General features: G+C 37.9%; 2 protein-coding genes across 6 annotated transcripts; both read left to right on the top strand.

The window, feature by feature from the left end:
- The first annotated feature begins 120 nt into the window (after nucleotides 1-120).
- Nucleotides 121-4,913, top strand: LOC116919844 (catenin alpha). Of its 3 annotated transcripts, none has more exons than XM_032925897.2 (7): nucleotides 121-368; nucleotides 560-728; nucleotides 1,247-1,661; nucleotides 1,717-1,940; nucleotides 2,008-2,220; nucleotides 2,285-2,590; nucleotides 2,652-4,913. In XM_032925897.2, the coding sequence occupies exons 2-7, from the start codon at nucleotides 585-587 to the stop codon at nucleotides 4,131-4,133; spliced, it is 2,784 nt and encodes a 927-aa protein (XP_032781788.1). In that variant the 5' UTR covers nucleotides 121-368; nucleotides 560-584; the 3' UTR covers nucleotides 4,134-4,913. The 3 variants fall into 3 exon arrangements, with proteins under 3 accessions (XP_032781788.1, XP_032781789.1, XP_045026351.1); XM_032925898.2 differs by lacking the exon at nucleotides 560-728 and adding an exon at nucleotides 887-1,059 and having other exon boundaries at nucleotides 122-368; XM_045170416.1 differs by lacking the exon at nucleotides 121-368 and adding an exon at nucleotides 887-1,059 and having other exon boundaries at nucleotides 594-728.
- Nucleotides 4,914-5,385: 472 nt separating this feature from the next.
- On the top strand, nucleotides 5,386-9,760 carry LOC116919852 (equilibrative nucleoside transporter 1). 3 transcript variants are annotated; one of them, XM_032925910.2, is made up of 12 exons: nucleotides 5,386-5,761; nucleotides 6,490-6,655; nucleotides 7,045-7,126; nucleotides 7,195-7,334; nucleotides 7,689-7,834; nucleotides 7,895-7,980; nucleotides 8,047-8,193; nucleotides 8,273-8,453; nucleotides 8,521-8,642; nucleotides 8,726-9,078; nucleotides 9,167-9,177; nucleotides 9,362-9,760. In XM_032925910.2, the coding sequence occupies exons 1-10, from the start codon at nucleotides 5,722-5,724 to the stop codon at nucleotides 9,053-9,055; spliced, it is 1,440 nt and encodes a 479-aa protein (XP_032781801.2). In that variant the 5' UTR covers nucleotides 5,386-5,721; the 3' UTR covers nucleotides 9,056-9,078; nucleotides 9,167-9,177; nucleotides 9,362-9,760. The 3 variants fall into 3 exon arrangements, with proteins under 3 accessions (XP_032781801.2, XP_032781800.2, XP_032781799.2); XM_032925909.2 differs by having other exon boundaries at nucleotides 9,167-9,760; XM_032925908.2 differs by having other exon boundaries at nucleotides 5,394-5,761; nucleotides 8,726-9,760.
- Nucleotides 9,761-15,948: the final 6,188 nt, after the last annotated feature.

Genomic DNA, 15,948 nt, shown 5'->3' with positions numbered 1-15,948 from the left:
GAGGAAGCCGCTAGTCTGGCCAGGCCGAGGCAATTTTCTTTCTGTCGCGTTTGATGCCCTCTGGTGGCCTTGTCCACGAAACAGAAAACTGAGTTCTGTTTTCCTCCTGCCTCTTGTCCTATTCAGTATTTTCCTTGCCATATGGACTGATAACGCTTGCATGCTGGGAGTGGCTTTCGGAAATTTCGTTAGACCGGAACTGACACATTTCTCGACCAACAGGAAAGCTGTCGTAACACAGCTTCCTCTCGTCATACATAGCCATTAACTGGGGAGTATTGTGCCGCTGCAGTTTTCTTTTAACAGTCTAACAAGTACCTTGGTTGTGGTTCAAAACCTTCAGTTGCCTGCTGAAAGTCCAGATAAAGGTAAACTTTCAATATAAATATATATGCAGTACATTTGGTTAGTCTGAAATTCATTGGTGACTCATCAAGTATTTTATAAGAATAATTACTGCTGAGATATATGCAGATATTTATATCAAATAACTATGTTCCCCAGAAACTGAACATAACTTTGATTTTTGTGTTCGAAATTAATCTTTGTGTAAGAACAGTATTGTAAGTATACTTCAACTTGAGATGCCTGTGATGCCAGTTCCGGGTTTGGACTACATGGGAATCCCAACTCAGGCTCATGGGCCTGCAGCTTTGAAATGGGATCCCAAAAACCTTGAAATTCGTACTACTTCTGTGGAACGAACTTTGGAACCATTAGTGATTCAGGTAGCAACATCTCTAGAAGCCTCTGGATGTGTAGAGGAAAGTTGTTAGGTTGTGCTGCATTTTTTGTTTTGTGGCATGTTTTGTTCTATATTAAGTTTTTATTTGATTGATGCATGCATCTTTTTATTTTTTTGTTTTTTTTTGTTTGATATTTCTAGTATCTTGTGTTGCTGTAGAGAGTATATTGCCATCAAACAATTGAATAGTTTGTGCAATGCAAAATAATTCCAATAGCCAAGAGTTGGCACCCATTACCTTGAAATGGGATCCAAAAAATTTGGAAATCAAAACAAAGTCGGTCGAACGCACGTTGGAGCCATTAGTTATCCAGGTGAAATATTTTTCTCTACCGACATTTTACGCAAAAGAAATCTTACGCATTGGAAAATACTAAAGATATACTCTATAAACATCTAAACATTTTGTAGCTTTCGCATGCTTTGCTTTTCCCTTTGAGTAGATCGCTCATTTTCCGCCTGCACCGAAATCTAATGCAAATCTCGTTGTTTTTCTACTAGGTTACTACACTAGTTAACACAAAAGGCTCTTCTAAGAAGAAGAAAGGTCGTTCGAAAAGGGCTCATGTACTTGTCGCGGCTGTAGAGAAAGCAACAGGCAATTTCATCGAACGGGGTGAGCAGATTGCTTATGAAAACCCAGATATTCAGCAAGAAATGTTGGCAGCAGTCGACGAAGTTCGAAAAACAGGCGAGACCATGAGTGTGGCTTCGCGTGAATTTGCCGAAGATCCGTGTTCCTCGTTAAAGCGTGGGAACATGGTTCGAGCAGCCCGTAACTTGTTGTCCGCTGTAACTCGTCTTTTAATCCTTGCGGATATGGTAGATGTCCACCGTCTACTTAAATCTCTTCGAGTAGTTGAAGATGACCTTGAACGTTTACGTGGAGCTTCAAGTCAAGCTGAATTAGAAGAAGGTTGCTTCTTTGATAATGATAAAAAAGTCTAGATAAAAAACGACGATTGTTACAGGTATGCGAATGTTTGGGAGAAATGCTTCTGAGCTAATGGCACAAGCCGCCCGCCGCCAACAAGAACTTAAAGATCCAGCTCTTAGAGATGATTTGGCCGCTGCTCGGGCTGTGCTTAAGAAACATTCGATGATGCTCTTGACGGCATCGAAGGCTTTTGTCCGTCATCCTGAACTAGCAGCAGCAAAAGCTAACAGAGACTATGTTTTAAAACAAGTTTGCCAGGTAAATAAAACATATGAGAAAAAGTCTTAGCAATTAGTTTTTCATGTTTTTGGTTTTGTTAATGCAGGCTGTAAGCGCCATATCGGATGTAGCACAAGGAAAAAGCACTGTTGGGAATCCGGCTGTTCAGATGCCGTACGATGGTCCTGGTGAACTGGCTGCTGCTCTCGATGATTTTGACGAAAGAATTATCATGGATCCATTGGCATACAGTGAAATTCGCACTCGCCCTTCACTGGAAGAAAGGCTTGAGAGCATAATCAGCGGGGCGGCCTTGATGGTACGCAAATGCTAATAAAACATTTTCTTTTCAATCTTAACAGCCTTTTCCCCGACACACATAGGCGGACTCGTCCTGCACTCGCGATGATCGACGCGAGCGTATCGTAGCAGAATGCAATGCAGTGCGCCAAGCACTTCAAGACCTTCTCAGTGAATACATGTCAAACATGGGCAAAAAAGATCGCAGTGAAGGATTGGATCGTGCGCTTGATCACATGTGTCGCAAGACTCGTGATCTGCGTCGTCAGTTGCGTAAGGCAGTAGTTGACCATGTCTCGGACTCCTTTTTAGAGACCAATGTACCACTTTTGGTATTGATCGAGGCAGCTAAATCTGGCAACGAGAAGGAAGTGGAAGAATATTCTCAGGTATTTTCTCTTTACCGTCGTGTTCAAGAATACTTATATTATCCTTATCCGCATGTTGTAGGTCTTTCTCGAGCATGCCAATAAATTGGTTGAAGTGGCTAACCTAGCGTGCTCTATGTCGGGCAACGAAGACGGCGTTAAAATGGTTCGTTATGCCGCATCTCAAATTGAGGCACTTTGTCCACAAGTAATCAACGCAGCACGCATTCTGGCAGCTCGCCCGCGCTCCCGCGTGGCTCAAGAAAACATGGATATTTTCCGTGATGCCTGGGAAAACCAAGTCCGTATATTAACGGACGCTGTTGATGATATCACAACCATCGATGATTTTTTGGCAGTCTCCGAAAACCACATACTGGAAGACGTCAACAAATGCGTCCTCGCCCTTCAAGAAGGCGATCCCGATTCACTGGACAGAACAGCTGGTGCCATTCGTGGTAGAGCGTCGCGCGTGGCTAATGTTGTTACGGCGGAAATGGACAATTATGAACCTGGCATCTATACGGAGCGCGTTCTAGAAGCTGTCAAAGTTTTGCGCGATCAAGTTATGCCCAACTTCGCCCAAAAGGTTGAAATGGCTGTTGATGCATTATCGAGCAATCCTCCGCGTGATGTTGACGAAAATGAATTCATCGATGCCTCTCGCTTGGTTTACGATGGTGTCCGTGAAGTTCGTCGCGCTGTTCTCATGAATCGTGCGGACGAGGAACTCGATCCTGAAGAGGTAGAACTGGATGAACAGTACACCATCGATACCCGCAGCAAATCAAGCAATCATACGCTAGATTACATGGTGGATGAGTATCCAGATATCAGTGGCATCACCACAGCCCGGGAGGCTATGCGCAAACTTAAAGAGGAAGATAAGGCTAAGATTGCTCAGCAGGTGGAGTACTTCCGCACAGAAAAACTGAAATTTGATCGAGAAGTGTCGAAATGGGATGATTCTGGCAACGATATTATTGTACTGGCCAAACACATGTGCATGATTATGATGGAGATGACGGATTTTACTCGAGGACGTGGACCGCTTAAGACCACCATGGATGTCATTAACGCTGCTAAGAAAATTTCCGAAGCTGGAACGAAGTTGGACAAATTTGCACGTTTGATTGCCGATCAATGCCCCGAATCATCGACCAAACAAGATTTGCTAGCCTATTTACAGCGTATTGCTCTCTACTGCCACCAGTTGAACATCACCTCCAAGGTTAAGGCTGATGTACAAAACATCAGTGGAGAGCTGATTGTTTCTGGCTTGGACAGTGCTACATCCCTCATCCAGGCAGCTAAAAACCTCATGAACGCTGTTGTCTTGACAGTTAAAGCTTCTTATGTGGCTTCTACTAAATATACCAGCCGTCAGACGACTGTAGTATCGCCTATCGTCGTTTGGAAGATGAAGGCGCCCGAGAAGAAGCCATTAGTTCGCCGCGAGAAGCCCGAGGAGGTTAGGGCCAAAGTTCGTCGCGCATCCCAGAAAAAGCACATCGCTCCTATTAAAGTCCTTAGCGAATTCCAAAGTCCTGCCGAAAGTGTTTAGAAAAAAAAAAAAACTAAAAATAGATGCGCAGTTTAAAAACAAGGCTCATTAAACGTCCAGTTCTCTTTGGTTATTAGTGGTTCTCCGTCAAGAGCATTTCCCCCCCATAAATCAGCATTACCGACAACTTCCCATTTTCAACTTTAACTCCGTTGGATTTTCATGTGGAAGACCGACTAGGTTTCGTCGGATATTTCATTGACCGCTAAAGCTAAAAATCGTAGTTGTAATCTTTCGCCTTTGCTTTTTAATTTTTCATGGAAAATGTAAGATTACAAATCTCTAGATAGTCTCATAACCAAAACTTCGAAATCATGGCTCAATGCTTATGAAAAAAAAAAAAAAAACCAAAGCTGGTACGGTCGTTTCCTTCTATTCGTCTTCGCGCATCTATTTTTATATATTTTTTCCCCCATCCTTTGCGTATATCCTTAATTGACTTTACGAGAACAATTCCTGTATTATTATTTCGGTTTTGGAAAACTGATTGGAACATCCTCTAAATAGTTTAGTCCTCCTCCTCCATATTGTAAGCGGCCACCATTCGATTCACAGAGACTTAATTATATCCATTCCTTAGAATTAAGCAACAAAACCTTGTGTGACAATTCCCCCAAGCAACTGTTCAATATTTTAATTCTATTTTGAACGCTCCTTTATTATCGTCCCCTCCTCAACCTTGACATCATATCAATGAGAGAACTTTTTTCCAAGCCACTTTTTTCTCCGTTCGTGTTGTTTAACATTGGTGTCCTAATTTCATACACGGTTAAAAGAAAATTACTAGTTTTATTTTTGGGCAAGTTTTGCCACAGAAGGATTTTCTCAGATAAATGACATCGTCATTAGCATTACGCATTTTCAATTATATTTATGGATTACTGTTAACTGCATCATTATCATATCACGTGTTATCACCGTTGTTACAATTTTTGTTTTAGTCATCGATATTTGAACACCCCCAACTTGCTGACAAGTTATCAATCCGAGACTATCGTAAAATGATCTGGTCGCTATCTAGCAATGCGATCTTACATAAAAATTCTCATTTCCTTTCATATTTACTGATCCGACTAACCATCGATAAGCAAGTCGGGAAACATTTCTTAACACTCTTGTGTGAGAAATGTTTTGTTGTAAGGCGAGGCAAACCGAACAAAGTAGTGTTCTTTTACTCTCGGCTTGTGTTGATATCGTCATCCAAGGAAGTAACTGTTGGAGGACAGGAGATGTGTTATTTAACTTCCGCTAGAGGTCCGTGGCATGGTTTCACACGCTCAGTCAAAAGAGCTGGCGGCATTTGTAGAACACGCCCACAAAAGTTGAAGCCGAGATCTCACCCATGGCGCTACATGTATCCCATTCCATTTTTTCTCCCTCTTTCTTTAGTTGCAACCCAAGCATGGACTGGGCCATGAGCCAGACAAATATCACCTCATGCAAAGATCTCATTTCGTGTTGGCCACTGTGACTTTCCAATCACTTGAATAACACGTTCGATCGATTACTGGACCACGCAACGAGTTTTGAACTTTGATCAGCTGCTACCAATAGTGTTTGCTTCGCTACCGTCAGTTCTACCAGCAAAATGGGGAAGGCGAACGTGAACGACGATGTTGTGAATAACGGTACAGTTGTTAAGTTTTACATTATACTTTGCCTCTAGACTTAATAAAACAAAACCCAGTCTAAGATGTGTTCATTTCTGTTATTTATCATGTTTTGTAAGGCAAAGTAACACACCCTACTTTGCCCCCCCCTAAACTTAACGTACGCGTGTGTACAGCAACGAACTGCCGAAACTCTCGATAGCTAATGAGGTTAAAACGAAGCTGTAAATGTGCTCAACAATAGATTGCCTTTGAACTCCCCTTTAGATTTTTTTCAGCCCTATTATACAAAAAGTTCATTATGAGGACTTCCCAGCTTTTGTTCATGTATTGGATTATCTGCTTCTTGATTATTCGATACGGTGACAAGGCTCACATGTTGTTGGGGAGGCAACATTTCCCCCACTACGCTATACGGACAGTCATGTGATCTAGACCAGGCATAGTCCTGTATTTTTAACTATCTGGGCCTAAACAGGAACTGCACTCACCACCCTGCGTCGGCAATTTAATATCTTTGTTTCTTTTCCCGTATTTCTACATTTATTTTTGAACAAGGTTGATCCGAGTTGGTTGTTTACATTCAGAAGAGAGTTCATTACGAATATGGTCAGATGTTTGCCACACGTGTCAGTATTTGGGCGGCCTCCTTTTTCAGTAGTGAAAGTACATTACGGCTTCATAGAATCACGCATGCACTTGAACTCGTTTTTTTCTCTCTTAATTTTGATTGTTATTTTTTATAGATGCAGCAGCGGCAGAAAAACGTCCATTTCTGGAGAGTGGACCTGAATCGGTCAAATTGACGCCTAGTTGGGAGGACCGGAATTTACCGGCTGCCGAATTGAATCTGCGTGGACTCGAATGTGATCTGGATAAAGCTGCTTTGGACATGGACCCGCCACCCGATCGGTGATAACTTATGCGTTTCGTAGAGCATTCTTTTGTTAACCGGTTGAGATACCATCTCTGTTTCATTAAACATCCCAACCTTCTTCACAACAATTAACCACACTTGATTCAATAAGCAATTCGTCCGTTTATTCACGTTTCTGCGGTTTCCGCCCTTTGTTGCACAGCTGCGATTTTATCCCGGTACAGCTGTCAAGAAATGCTCACGGATGATGCCACTCTGTTAGTTCGTTCCGAAGGTTTCATAGTACTGAAGTCTACAGCAACCACGGAAATATCATTTTCAAACGTATCACATATCACAGATTTATGCTCAAGAGCGGGACTGCGTGTACCAATGTTAGGAAAGTCTTAATATTTACTTTTTTTTTTTTTTTCACGTTTTACAGATGGAATTTGGTGTATCTCACATTCATACTCCACGGGATAGGGACATTGATGCCCTGGAATATGTTTATTACCGCAAAAGATGTGAGTTTTAGAATTTAGCAGTTGACAAAATTTTATGAATCGTTCATTTACGGTGGTTTACGCTACAGTACTTCGTCGTTTACAAACTTGGCCAAGAATATACAGGCCAAAGTCTCACGTATGCTGCCAACTTTCTTCAATTCCTTGGCTTTGCTTCGCAGGTGCCCAATGTCATATTCAACTGGTTAAACATCTTTATCCAAATTGGGTATGCAAGTAATTAACATTCCTAGTTTTTAGAATTGCTTTGGAAGCTTGAAGCTAGATTAGGCAAAACGGTTACGATTTCAAGGCCAATGCTTGGCAGCTGATAGTGAATTCATCACTTGGGAATTTTTAACAATGCTCGTGGTTGATTTCTGATAAAGTCGTTATTTATAAATCTGTTTAAATTTCCAAGATCTGTTCAGAATCTTTCCTTTAAATCTGTGCATCTAAGCAAACACAAAAAATTCTCGGAATATGAATATTACTGAAAAATATTATGCCATTTTATATTATAAGTATCAATAACCAATTATGTTTATAATTTTTCCTTTTATTTATTAATTTTTTTTTACAGGGGAAGCTTAAGTACGCGAATCATTGGAGGCATTCTGGTAGAAGTAGCTATTTTCGTTCTGACCGTTGTTTTGGCTATGCTGGACTCGTCTCAGTGGCCAGGAGTGTTTTTTTGGACTACTATGGGATCCGTGGTCATACTAAATAGTAAGTTATAACAATATACCGAGTGAACATAAAAAATCAATAGTGATTTGGTACCCACAGTGGCTGGAGGAATATACCAAAATACCGTTTATGGTATGGCAGCCAAACTGCCCTTCAAATATACCGGAGCGGTCGTCCTTGGTTCTGTAAGTTTTGTTGTAAAATGAAATTTTGTGTACCAACTAAGGTTCTATTTTTTCATGTCACACTAGAATATCAGTGGAACCTTTACAGCAGTCATCAACGTCATCTCTTTAGCACTGGCCCCCAATGCTCGTACCTCAGCTATTTACTATTTCATCGCCGCTCTATTCATTCTACTGGCCTGTTTTGACTCTTTCTTCGCCTTGCCTCTAAACGTACATCTTCATTCAACACATCATACCCTATCGCATTAAACTCGAATAATTTTTTGTTCTTTCAATTTCTTTCATTCAGAGGTTCTACCGTTATAACGAACAACGCATTAAGCGGCAAGAACAAGAAAAGAGTGTGGCTTCAGGTGGTATCAAAGCCCGCCCACCCTATTGGATGATTTTCAAGAAATGCTATCCGCAATGTCTCAACGTTTTCCTCGTCTTCTTCGTAACACTTTCCATCTTTCCAGCAGTTTACTCTGGTTAGTGTTTCGTAAATATTTTTAACCTCCCAAAGATTCATTAATTTTTTTTTCTACGTTTTCCTAGATATTAAGATGGTTGATGAGGAATTCATCATTCCACAGAGGTATTTCGTGGCCGTTTGCTGTTTTCTGAGCTTCAACTTTTTTGCAATGGTTGGAAACATGTTACCTGGACTCTTCACCTGGGTATGTAAAATAAAAGGCCATTACAAGCCGTTTGATGTGGTTGTAGTAATCACAATTTCCTTCTCCATCCATTACTATTACAGCCAGGACCTCGATGGTTGTGGATCCCAGTCGTGTTGCGAGTCTTATTCATCCCTTTCTTCTTGCTGTGTAACTACCAACCATTAGGCGTAACGCGAGCATTACCTGTTCTAATCGCAAATGATTGGGCATACTGGATCGGTGGCATTTTTTTGGGTGTCACAAGCGGATACTATTCTTCACTAGCCATGATGTATTGCCCACGAACTGTAGAACCTGAATATGCAGCTACGGCTGGCATGTTTGGAGCCGCCTGCCTGATTACCGGCATTTTTGGTGGCATCAATTTTTCGTTAATTATGCCAATTCTTGTCGAATCGATTTCTTTCTAATCGACCACATTTTCTTCTTTTTGGTAAAAAAGAATGGGCGCAGGAGCTCTAAGACTTTTTTTTAGCCCACTAGCTTACTCATATTTCTTAAATTTTGTTCGTGTTATTTAGTGAAACCCTAGGTACGACTCTTTATTTCTCTTTCTGTTTTGGAAGAGTTGTGGGGACAAATGGGAATGCGCAGTCAAATGTTCAGTGCAATCGTCGAACTGCTGTGCAACTAGTCCAGTTAACTCGCATTTTTCCGTTGACAATTGATTTTCTCGTTTCCTTGAACTAATTTATTGTTTTGCTTTTTGGCTCAAGGTAAATTGGTGCATTCACGGCACTCGAAGGAGGAGAAGCCACTGCCCTTTCAAATTATTATTTTTTTTTTGTTTCGGTTGATTTCTCCCTAACCATAACGTTTGCACTACTTCCTCCTGCAGTCGTGCTAGATTTTTATTTCGAAATCGATTGGAGATTTTGACCACGGGTTTCGTGCAAGCTGCTATCAATAACAGCTGCCCCTTCGTGAGATTTTTTGGTACCTTTCAGTCACCAAACGCAGTGGACCTCATTGTGTACATTTTTTCTTTCTTTTCTCAAGTCGATGTTCAATGTCCTTATAGTAATGAATATTTCAGTGGTCCAATATTTCTTAGGTTTTTATTCTTCTGTATTCAAATGCGGATTATATCTGCATACACGTTTTTCAAAAGGGAACACATTCCTCAATCGTCTAGACGGCAATATTTTCTTGGTCTCGTAATTGATGTATGGTAAAAAAAAAAAAAGGTAATATTTGAGAATAATTAGTATTTGGGTATTGATATGGCAGTAACAGCTAGATAAAAAGCAGATAGTTTTCTACGAGAGTGCACCTGGAAAGGGGCTTTTCCTTTTTTCCCTCAAAAATCTCAATTTAAAACGTAACCATACATAACAAAGATTCCTCTTGTGCCAAATGCTTCTAAAAGACAAAGAGAAACAGTTTTACATCAAATGTATTTTATGGCTCTATGGTTGAGCAACGGTCTATTATACCGAACTTCTAGAATTCGATACCCGAAAGAGTTCTGCCAAAGTAACACGACCAAGAAATAAGGCAAATTTAACCTTTGCATAATTAAATAAAATTTCATCAATAAACTACAATAATTTTCATTTCTTTACAAGTGTCCATATGTTGCTTTAAGCAAACAATAGAACTACAGTCACAAAAAATTGATGTAACTCGTGAGCATCTGGTTGAGCATTAGGATACTATGCTGAAGGTCTAATGTTCGTTTCCCGAAAAAAACCTTCCCATTTATGTACAATATCTGCCAAAAACATCTCTTAGAATTCGACCAAAATCACACGGCATAATCTAAATTGAACGCTGATTTCGATTAAGTGATTGGTTTTCTCGTCAAACCAGCCGTTTTCTAAAAATTTTAAAGCAAAGTGCTGTTAGCGCACCAACATCAATTTTAAGTTTTCTACGTTTTGTTCAAAAACTTTACAGCCAAATAAAAAATGAACTTGATTTCCGTAATTGTCATTTAATTCTGCATCGAAATCATGTATTTAAATCAAAATTTGAAATTTGGCCAAAAATGAAAAAGTGGGAAGGGTATAGCCTTCCCACTTTTGTCAAAATCTGCCAAAAACGACATCTCTTAGAATTCGACCAAAATCACACGGCATAATCTAAATTGAACGCTGATTTCGATTAAGTGATTGGTTTTCTCGTCAAACCAGCCGTTTTCTAAAAATTTTAAAGCAAAGTGCTGTTAGCGCACCAACATCAATTTTAAGTTTTCTACGTTTTGTTCAAAAACTTTACAGCCAAATAAAAAATGAACTTGATTTCCGTAATTGTCATTTAATTCTGCATCGAAATCATGTATTTAAATCAAAATTCAAAATTTGGCCAAAAATGAAAAAGTGGGAAGGGTATAGCCTTCCCACTTTTGTCAAAATCTGCCAAAAACGACATCTCTTAGAATTCGACCAAAATCACACGGCATAATCTAAATTGAACGCTGATTTCGATTAAGTGATTGGTTTTCTCGTCAAACCAGCCGTTTTCTAAAAATTTTAAAGCAAAGTGCTGTTAGCGCACCAACATCAATTTTAAGTTTTCTACGTTTTGTTCAAAAACTTTACAGCCAAATAAAAAATGAACTTGATTTCCGTAATTGTCATTTAATTCTGCATCGAAATCATGTATTTAAATCAAAATTTGAAATTTGGCCAAAAATGAAAAAGTGGGAAGGGTATAGCCTTCCCACTTTTGTCAAAATCTGCCAAAAACGACATCTCTTAGAATTCGACCAAAATCACACGGCATAATCTAAATTGAACGCTGATTTCGATTAAGTGATTGGTTTTCTCGTCAAACCAGCCGTTTTCTAAAAATTTTAAAGCAAAGTGCTGTTAGCGCACCAACATCAATTTTAAGTTTTCTACGTTTTGTTCAAAAACTTTACAGCCAAATAAAAAATGAACTTGATTTCCGTAATTGTCATTTAATTCTGCATCGAAATCATGTATTTAAATCAAAATTTGAAATTTGGCCAAAAATGAAAAAGTGGGAAGGGTATAGCCTTCCCACTTTTGTCAAAATCTGCCAAAAACGACATCTCTTAGAATTCGACCAAAATCACACGGCATAATCTAAATTGAACGCTGATTTCGATTAAGTGATTGGTTTTCTCGTCAAACCAGCCGTTTTCTAAAAATTTTAAAGCAAAGTGCTGTTAGCGCACCAACATCAATTTTAAGTTTTCTACGTTTTGTTCAAAAACTTTACAGCCAAATAAAAAATGAACTTGATTTCCGTAATTGTCATTTAATTCTGCATCGAAATCATGTATTTAAATCAAAATTTGAAATTTGGCCAAAAATGAAAAAGTGGGAAGGGTATAGCCTTCCCACTTTTGTCAAAATCTGCCAAAAACGACATCTCTTAGAATTCGACCAAAATCACACGGCATAATCTAAATTGAACGCTGATTTCGATTAAGTGATTGGTTTTCTCGTCAAACCAGCCGTTTTCTAAAAATTTTAAAGCAAAGTGCTGTTAGCGCACCAACATCAATTTTAAGTTTTCTACGTTTTGTTCAAAAACTTTACAGCCAAATAAAAAATGAACTTGATTTCCGTAATTGTCATTTAATTCTGCATCGAAATCATGTATTTAAATCAAAATTTGAAATTTGGCCAAAAATGAAAAAGTGGGAAGGGTATAGCCTTCCCACTTTTGTCAAAATCTGCCAAAAACGACATCTCTTAGAATTCGACCAAAATCACACGGCATAATCTAAATTGAACGCTGATTTCGATTAAGTGATTGGTTTTCTCGTCAAACCAGCCGTTTTCTAAAAATTTTAAAGCAAAGTGCTGTTAGCGCACCAACATCAATTTTAAGTTTTCTACGTTTTGTTCAAAAACTTTACAGCCAAATAAAAAATGAACTTGATTTCCGTAATTGTCATTTAATTCTGCATCGAAATCATGTATTTAAATCAAAATTTGAAATTTGGCCAAAAATGAAAAAGTGGGAAGGGTATAGCCTTCCCACTTTTGTCAAAATCTGCCAAAAACGACATCTCTTAGAATTCGACCAAAATCACACGGCATAATCTAAATTGAACGCTGATTTCGATTAAGTGATTGGTTTTCTCGTCAAACCAGCCGTTTTCTAAAAATTTTAAAGCAAAGTGCTGTTAGCGCACCAACATCAATTTTAAGTTTTCTACGTTTTGTTCAAAAACTTTACAGCCAAATAAAAAATGAACTTGATTTCCGTAATTGTCATTTAATTCTGCATCGAAATCATGTATTTAAATCAAAATTTGAAATTTGGCCAAAAATGAAAAAGTGGGAAGGGTATAGCCTTCCCACTTTTGTCAAAATCTGCCAAAAACGACATCTCTTAGAATTCGACCAAAATCACACGGCATAATCTAAATTGAACGCTGATTTCGATTAAGTGATTGGTTTTCTCGTCAAACCAGCCGTTTTCTAAAAATTTTAAAGCAAAGTGCTGTTAGCGCACCAACATCAATTTTAAGTTTTCTACGTTTTGTTCAAAAACTTTACAGCCAAATAAAAAATGAACTTGATTTCCGTAATTGTCATTTAATTCTGCATCGAAATCATGTATTTAAATCAAAATTTGAAATTTGGCCAAAAATGAAAAAGTGGGAAGGGTATAGCCTTCCCACTTTTGTCAAAATCTGCCAAAAACGACATCTCTTAGAATTCGACCAAAATCACACGGCATAATCTAAATTGAACGCTGATTTCGATTAAGTGATTGGTTTTCTCGTCAAACCAGCCGTTTTCTAAAAATTTTAAAGCAAAGTGCTGTTAGCGCACCAACATCAATTTTAAGTTTTCTACGTTTTGTTCAAAAACTTTACAGCCAAATAAAAAATGAACTTGATTTCCGTAATTGTCATTTAATTCTGCATCGAAATCATGTATTTAAATCAAAATTTGAAATTTGGCCAAAAATGAAAAAGTGGGAAGGGTATAGCCTTCCCACTTTTGTCAAAATCTGCCAAAAACGACATCTCTTAGAATTCGACCAAAATCACACGGCATAATCTAAATTGAACGCTGATTTCGATTAAGTGATTGGTTTTCTCGTCAAACCAGCCGTTTTCTAAAAATTTTAAAGCAAAGTGCTGTTAGCGCACCAACATCAATTTTAAGTTTTCTACGTTTTGTTCAAAAACTTTACAGCCAAATAAAAAATGAACTTGATTTCCGTAATTGTCATTTAATTCTGCATCGAAATCATGTATTTAAATCAAAATTTGAAATTTGGCCAAAAATGAAAAAGTGGGAAGGGTATAGCCTTCCCACTTTTGTCAAAATCTGCCAAAAACGACATCTCTTAGAATTCGACCAAAATCACACGGCATAATCTAAATTGAACGCTGATTTCGATTAAGTGATTGGTTTTCTCGTCAAACCAGCCGTTTTCTAAAAATTTTAAAGCAAAGTGCTGTTAGCGCACCAACATCAATTTTAAGTTTTCTACGTTTTGTTCAAAAACTTTACAGCCAAATAAAAAATGAACTTGATTTCCGTAATTGTCATTTAATTCTGCATCGAAATCATGTATTTAAATCAAAATTTGAAATTTGGCCAAAAATGAAAAAGTGGGAAGGGTATAGCCTTCCCACTTTTGTCAAAATCTGCCAAAAACGACATCTCTTAGAATTCGACCAAAATCACACGGCATAATCTAAATTGAACGCTGATTTCGATTAAGTGATTGGTTTTCTCGTCAAACCAGCCGTTTTCTAAAAATTTTAAAGCAAAGTGCTGTTAGCGCACCAACATCAATTTTAAGTTTTCTACGTTTTGTTCAAAAACTTTACAGCCAAATAAAAAATGAACTTGATTTCCGTAATTGTCATTTAATTCTGCATCGAAATCATGTATTTAAATCAAAATTTGAAATTTGGCCAAAAATGAAAAAGTGGGAAGGGTATAGCCTTCCCACTTTTGTCAAAATCTGCCAAAAACGACATCTCTTAGAATTCGACCAAAATCACACGGCATAATCTAAATTGAACGCTGATTTCGATTAAGTGATTGGTTTTCTCGTCAAACCAGCCGTTTTCTAAAAATTTTAAAGCAAAGTGCTGTTAGCGCACCAACATCAATTTTAAGTTTTCTACGTTTTGTTCAAAAACTTTACAGCCAAATAAAAAATGAACTTGATTTCCGTAATTGTCATTTAATTCTGCATCGAAATCATGTATTTAAATCAAAATTTGAAATTTGGCCAAAAATGAAAAAGTGGGAAGGGTATAGCCTTCCCACTTTTGTCAAAATCTGCCAAAAACGACATCTCTTAGAATTCGACCAAAATCACACGGCATAATCTAAATTGAACGCTGATTTCGATTAAGTGATTGGTTTTCTCGTCAAACCAGCCGTTTTCTAAAAATTTTAAAGCAAAGTGCTGTTAGCGCACCAACATCAATTTTAAGTTTTCTACGTTTTGTTCAAAAACTTTACAGCCAAAAAAAAATGAATTTGAATTCTTTCCGTAATTGTCATTTAATTCTGCATCGAAATCATGTATTTAAATCATGTATTTAAATAAAATTTGAAATTTGCCAAAAGCCAAAAATGAAAAAGTGGGAAGGGAAAAGCCTTTCCCACTTTTGTCAAAATCTGCCAAAAACGACATCTCTTAGAATTCGACCAAAATCACACGGCATAATCTAAATTGAACGCTGATTTCGATTAAGTGATTGGTTTTCTCGTCAAACCAGCCGTTTTCTAAAAATTTTAAAGCAAAGTGCTGTTAGCGCACCAACATCAATTTTAAGTTTTCTACGTTTTGTTCAAAAACTTTACAGCCAAATAAAAAATGAACTTGATTTCCGTAATTGTCATTTAATTCTGCATCGAAATCATGTATTTAAATCAAAATTTGAAATTTGGCCAAAAATGAAAAAGTGGGAAGGGTATAGCCTTCCCACTTTTGTCAAAATCTGCCAAAAACGACATCTCTTAGAATTCGACCAAAATCACACGGCATAATCTAAATTGAACGCTGATTTCGATTAAGTGATTGGTTTTCTCGTCAAACCAGCCGTTTTCTAAAAATTTTAAAGCAAAGTGCTGTTAGCGCACCAACATCAATTTTAAGTTTTCTACGTTTTGTTCAAAAACTTTACAGCCAAATAAAAAATGAACTTGATTTCCGTAATTGTCATTTAATTCTGCATCGAAATCATGTATTTAAATCAAAATTTGAAATTTGGCCAAAAATGAAAAAGTGGGAAGGGTATAGCCTTCCCACTTTTGTCAAAATCTGCCAAAAACGACATCTCTTAGAATTCGACCAAAATCACACGGCATAATCTAAATTGAACGCTGATTTCGATTAAGTG

The sequence above is a fragment of the Daphnia magna genome, linkage group LG3 (assembly GCF_020631705.1).
Source record: "Daphnia magna isolate NIES linkage group LG3, ASM2063170v1.1, whole genome shotgun sequence".
Lineage (NCBI taxonomy): Eukaryota > Metazoa > Arthropoda > Branchiopoda > Diplostraca > Daphniidae > Daphnia > Daphnia magna.
This window is presented reverse-complemented; position numbering and strand designations above follow the sequence as displayed.